The 6,047-nt window shown below is 55.0% G+C and overlaps 2 protein-coding genes across 2 annotated transcripts; both read left to right on the top strand.

The window, feature by feature from the left end:
• Positions 1-478: 478 nt before the first annotated feature.
• On the top strand, positions 479-4,058 carry GUITHDRAFT_142332 (hypothetical protein; the record flags this gene model as incomplete). The annotated part of the gene is made up of 14 exons (XM_005827856.1): positions 479-927; positions 1,108-1,548; positions 1,601-1,790; positions 1,842-1,982; positions 2,019-2,213; positions 2,260-2,499; positions 2,631-3,026; positions 3,075-3,133; positions 3,186-3,248; positions 3,299-3,388; positions 3,470-3,517; positions 3,563-3,743; positions 3,810-3,889; positions 3,944-4,058. The coding sequence occupies 14 exons, from the start codon at positions 479-481 to the stop codon at positions 4,056-4,058; spliced, it is 2,688 nt and encodes an 895-aa protein (XP_005827913.1).
• Positions 4,059-4,652: 594 nt separating this feature from the next.
• GUITHDRAFT_112937 (hypothetical protein) lies at positions 4,653-5,030 on the top strand (the record flags this gene model as incomplete). Its single annotated transcript, XM_005827857.1, has 1 exon — positions 4,653-5,030. The coding sequence occupies one exon, from the start codon at positions 4,653-4,655 to the stop codon at positions 5,028-5,030; it is 378 nt and encodes a 125-aa protein (XP_005827914.1).
• Between the last annotated feature and the right edge of the window lie 1,017 nt (positions 5,031-6,047).

Consider the following 6,047-nt stretch of genomic DNA (forward strand, 5'->3'; position numbering starts at 1 on the left):
CCCCTACACTCATCTTGATGATTCTCTTAGAGGACCCCTACTCTTGTCTTCAAAGTAAACATTCCCATGCACCTTCACCTTCGGAGTACCCCCACCCCATCCTTTGTCGGTGTGTACCCCCACCCCCCCATTTTTCATAGGTTCCTAGGCGGCGCAAGAAGCCAGGCAAACCATGTACTACTACTACTCGTATCACTGATGTTGAGTGAAATATTTCACATCCCCTTTTTGAAATATATACCAACAATTTCAAATTTTCAAGAGAATCAATGAAATCTTTGTATTGGATACAGAAAGGATCAGAGGGGGGATGAGGGAATCAAGGAAAGAGGGGGATGATGTTGATGCGTAGGAGGGCGATGATATTTTGAAAGTTTGACAGCTGGTCATGGTAGCAGGGAGGGAGGAGGGGGCGGGAGGGAGGAAGCTGGGGGGAAAGGGAGGCCAAGCGCTCCATGCTGTGAGGCCCTTGTCAAGGATGTCTCCCTCCGACAAGAAGACGTCCAGCTCCTCTCCTGCCGACAAGAAGAGACCCTCCTCATCCTCCTCCCCTTCCAGGAAGGTTGCTGCTGTAGGTTCTTTGGCGTCCCGGGTGCAGAGTGCGGAGAAGAAGGTGAAGATGCATGGGGAGGGAGAAAGACCAGATGGATCAGCGAAACATGCAAGAAAGCATGCTGCGAAGGGAGGGGAGCAGAAGGATCGGGGCGACGAAATCAGGATGGACGAGGATCGGGTGCTACGGGACTCGATCGATCAGTTCTTCAGGAGCCACATGCAAGGATATATACAAGAGATTGAGAAGAGCCATGGCGGACAGAAAGATTCTTCAGCACAAGAAGAGGATCCATCTGTCGGGTACAGCCATTCGCGGGTCATGGTTGAGAAGCGATGTTGCTGTAATGATAGCGTCGTGAGTTTCACATGCAGGTGTCGAGGCCGTTGGAGCAGGAGGAGGGAGATTCGGACCATTCTGCTGTCAATCGCAAGGAAAGTTTCCTCCCTTCAAAGTTTCTGAGGTGATGGAGAGTAACTTTGACGACCCAGCAGGCGCTTACTGAGCAGGAGAAGAGCGATACCGTGGACTCGCTGACGATACGAGCGTTGCAGATGCAGGAAGGCGGTGGAGATCTCAAGTCTCATGTCGTTGACTATGAAGCAGATCAAGGAGCTGAAGCGGCAGCATGTCATAGAACTCCAGCATGCGCGTCTGGGGTCACACGGTGGAGGACAGAACGGGGTATCAACGCGTGACATCGAGAAAGCGAGGAAGGAGATTGGCGATCATTACTCCATGAAGCTGCAAGAGTATCACCATGTCGTGTTGATGATGGGAGCCTGCCCTTGCCCTGATGCCTGCGGTCTGCAGAACATTGAGAGCAAACTGATGGACGCTGAGAAGAGTGTTGAAGGAAGGCTGAAGACCTTCGAGTCCGAGATGATACGTCTCAAAGCAGAGCTGCTACAAGTGACTCAGGAGAAGACTGAGCTGCAGAAGGAGCTTCAGTTGCAGCTGTCTGCGAGCAATCACTTGCAATCCCACCTGCAAAGGTTTCGGCGCTGATGATAGAGGGAAGGAGGAATTTACGTGTGCGTTTCCCAGCATGAAAGAGCAAAAAGAAAGAACTCATGATGCCATCGAGACGATCAGGAAAGAGCTCGCCGATGAGAAGCGAGCGCATGCTGCAGCTCGACAAGCAGTGGCTGAATGCAGGCAAGTGATCAACGAGATTAGAGGCAGTCAGGAGAAAGGAGGCCCGGTCGATCATGCTGAGACTGTCCAGCGCCTGCAGGTTGTGGGAGCGATTTTGATTCCCCTTTCGTATTTTGATACCTCTCGGCAGGAAAAGCTTCACAAGCTCGAGGAAACCTGTCTGAATTTGAGGATGGAGAAGGAGAGTTTGCAGCAGTCCAGCCAAGAAGCTTGCTCTCGCGCTTCCGCCCTCACGCACGAAATTGACCGACTGAATGTGATCCCCTACCAGGTCGCTTGCTCCTCATGGAATGAACGTGACTCGCAGGAGCGGCTGGAGGATCTCAAGTTGGAGATCTACGAGAAAGACTCTAGGATACGAGCTTTGGAGGGTGAGAAGGAGGAGCTGGAGAGTCGCAACGTCCTCGCCAGCGAGAGGTACAAGAGCATGGAAGGGCTGCTGGCAGAGAGGACCAAGCAGCGAGACGACGCTTACCTGCGGCTGTCAACCTCGAGTGTTCATGTCATGCAGCAAGTCGCCTTGCTGAGCAGCTGACGTGGCCTGGCAGAGCGAGGGGACGCGACATGGGTCGGAGGCAGACAAGTCAAGGATGGAGTATCTGGAGAGGGAGCTCCAGAGTCAGACCTCTCTCCTGCACTCCTGCCATCAAAAGCTCCAGTCGGCGGAGTCGAGCGTAGAGCAGCTCACGAAGCTGAACAGGATCCTGCAAGCAGAGCTGGCGGCACAACACGAAGCTCAGGCCCATCAGCTTGTCCCAAGAGAGGAGGAGAGGATAAGTCTCGTCGAGGTGAGCAATGCCATTGTCGAAGAGGGAGAGGCTCATTTTGCACTTGAAAAGGAGGGCCGAGAAATGCTCACTGCTGCTCCCCCCGCCAGGCATGCACAATCCTTTCCTTTGCTCTGCTGACCTTGGAGCAGAGAAGACGGCGTCTCAGTCATGAGGGAAGCAGAAGACAAATACAGCCCATGCTCCTCGCTAGCAGAGAAGATTCAGGTCCGCGATATGAAGCTGTCGCCTCCTCCTCACCTGCCTTGCAGAAAGAGCTCGAGGAGACAAGGGAGAGGATCGACCGGAACATCGCCTACATGTCCTCCAGCAGGAAAGAACGCGCAAACGAAGTCGAACCTGTTCCTTTAGCACATCCTTCGTCTTTCGATCCGTTGGAGACAGAGAGACTGGTCGAGGAGGCAGGACGACAGGAGGCCAAGTACCACCTTCCTGCCGAGAGAAGCAGAGAGTTGCTGAGTCCAAGACGACTTCACTTCAAGAGCGACTCGTCATGGAAGAACTTGAACGTAGACGCTCCCCTCCAGGTTACAAGTCGCAGCTTCCTCCTCTCTCCATCTCACTATTTTGATCAGAGCCATCACTTCAAGTCGATAGAAGATCAGATGAAGGCAGAAGTTGAGGCCGAGCAAGCGTGAGACGTCTGACGGTCATGGACGGCACTCAGTCTCACCTGCTAGCGCCAGGTACAAGAGTCTGCCTGCTCTTTACTTTGGAGATACGTCGCATGATGTCACAATCAAGAACATGTAAGACGCGTCCATGTAGCTTTGTGTCAGCTGGACTATCAGCTGACAAGGGCGAGGAGTCTTCTGATCTTGTACAACAGCCTGCCGGATGTGTTCGAGATGTGGGAGGAGTTGGCGATCTCCTACAGGCACAGGCTGAGGTTCGTTCAGGCGCTGGGCCGAGAGGACGGGGGGTGAGGAGGCACGAGAGTTGAACCTTCCATCGCTGACTGCGTGCGAAGGCGATACTGGGAGGAGGAGAAAGCGAAGCTCGTGGTGGACGAGAGCCGGTCAGAGTCAAGGCAGGGATCCGTTCCCTTCTCAATTCTTTGCAGGCTGCTGGAGAAGATGAGAACGCAGATAGGACGGGAGATGACGCTGATCCTGAGGCGAGAAAAATGCCTCCAAGAGTCCCTCCAGCCTATCGATGTCCAGCAGCAACCCAGCAGAGGCGTGTCAAAGGCATCATCCGTCCTCAAGAGTCAGGAAATCGTCCGAGCTGAGAAGAAGCGACGGGTAGTCTCTCGACCTCTCCTAGCGAGTCGTGAATGACATCTGTTGAATTTCTTGTTCCATGTGCAGGAAAAAGAATTACAGCGGGCTACCCAGCAGGTTTTGGAGGCAACGACCAAGTTCAAGGCGCTCCATGGCAGGCCAATCCTGTACGATTGATCATCCTCCAGTACTTCCCAGCTCCTGACGGACGTGGGCTGCAGGTTCCGAGGCATGAGGTACACCGATGTGATGCGATGGCAGCACGACCAACAACTAGAAAACGACAAGAGAGAAAAGTCGCGAGATGCCAGCAGGAAGGCAAGCAGGGCGTTCTAAGTATGCGTCGTTGCTAGCTCCCGAAGGCTCATTGTACTATATACATAACTGACTCTATCTCTACCTCATCCCTCTCCTCCTGTAGCCATTTCCTCCTATCAAGTTGTCAATATTCTTGCTTGGAGCCTGACTGACCGGCAGTTCGACGTTCAAGTAACCCAAAAAAATGCTGGATTTGACTTGCTTTGACTTTTTTTTAATTGAGATGTCGGTTTCTTGAAGGCTCAGCGAAAAAGAATGGCGGGTGAAGAGAGGGGACGGGGAGATCGAGCGAGAGGAGGAGGAGGAGGAGGAGGAGGAGGAGGAGGAGGGGAAAGGAGAGCTGCTGCAGGAGCCAAACGACAGAGCTTCAGGGAAGCAAGGAGACGGACCTCCTCCATGTCTGGATCGTTTTCGGGTTCAAGCTCGGAATCAAGCTCCAGCTCGCCGGCAAGAGGAGCAAAGAAGAGAGCATGGCCGATGACAGAGGAGGAGAGGCGGGCGGAGAGAATCGCTAGGAGGGAGAGGAGGAAGAGGGAGAAGGAAGAGATCGTGCAGAGCGATTCATCCTCATCGGAGGATGATGACCCCGTAGAAGCTGAAGCCCTGAAGGAAATGGAGGGGGAGAGGAAGCAGAAGAAGGAGGGAACCATTCCCCTCAAGGCGCGTTTATCATCAGCAATGATGGCCTATCCCTTCGTCGGGCAAGTCGCCATGCTGTTCGCCGTGCTCGCGCTGTCCTGCGTCTTGTTTGCTTCCTACGATCGCACTGGCCCCGGGGTGGCAGAGGAGGATATGATGTTGGCTCTTAACCTGTCGAGCTACTCGTCGAGGTCGGACGGATACCTCGGGAGGCTGACGTACAGGGCAAGGGAGAGCTTCCAAGAGCTGGAACAGGTCTGGCAGTGGCTCGATGCCGTCATCGCACGTCGAGTCATTGATGGGGAGCCGACGCAGCAGGGAGCGTTCTTACCCTTCTGGTGGACTTGTTGATAGCTGGAGGTGGGGAAGCTGAGCTGATGGCAGGGGAGGACGCTTCCTTCTCGTACAGTCCGTGCGGCTCATGCAACGGAGGGTGGACCCGGTGCCATGCCAAGACGGCGCTTACGTGGGCTGCTACCCAGAGCTGAGTCCTTCCAGGTGTGGAGATGGTTGACGAGAGAGGAGAACAGAGGAGAGTGGTGGTAGTGGTGGTGGTGGAGGAGGAGGCGGAGGAGGAGGAGGAGGAGGAGGAGGAGGAAGAAAACAGGAGTGGAGGACCAGAATAGAGGAAATTCGAGCATTGCAATGATGACGATAGAAGATAATGGAGGAGGAGGAGAGGAACAGAGAGACGAGAGGAGTGAGGGTGGGAGGAGCAAGGTGAATGACAAGGATCGACAGCGAGAGCAAGGCTCCCCTGAAGCTGGAGTCCTCCCTCACCCTCTCGGCCGACATGAAGTGGGGAGAGGCTCTTTCCTTTGCTTCTCTTTGAGCCCGACGGGCGGGGAAATCGAGGAGCAGTCAGGGGTCCCCGGATGCAACCCGGGCCAGGTAGATGGCGGAGTGCTGGGGCTGTGCTCGATCTCAGGTGGAGGGAACTCGAGCTATTTTGTGACCAACGAGGTAGGAGGGAGGGAGAGGAGGGAGAGAGAGGAGGGAGAGGAGGGAGAGAGAGGAGGGAGAGGAGGGAGAGAGAGGAGGGAGAGGAGGGAGAGGAGGGAGGGAGGGGAGGGAGGGGAGGGAGAGGAGTGGAGAGGATGGAGAGGAGGGAGGGAGAGGAGGGTTGCTAGTGACCTTGACCCTCCAGGCAACGGTCCGGTGTGGGCTCTGCGTCTACTCTGTGAGGGGGGGAGCTGGAGCTGCATGCAATCTATCGCTGAAAGTTTCGATGCCTCCTCTCTCAGCTCTGCAAGCCAGTGGGTCAGCCCGTCCGAGCAGCTCGATGTAAGTGCCACTACCTCCTCCTGCTCTCCTCCACCTGGCTCACTTGCTCGCTCGCCTGCCCTCTCCTCTCTCGCCTCCATCCTC

This window comes from Guillardia theta, assembly GCF_000315625.1.
Source record: "Guillardia theta CCMP2712 unplaced genomic scaffold GUITHscaffold_63, whole genome shotgun sequence".
Lineage (NCBI taxonomy): Eukaryota > Cryptophyceae > Pyrenomonadales > Geminigeraceae > Guillardia > Guillardia theta.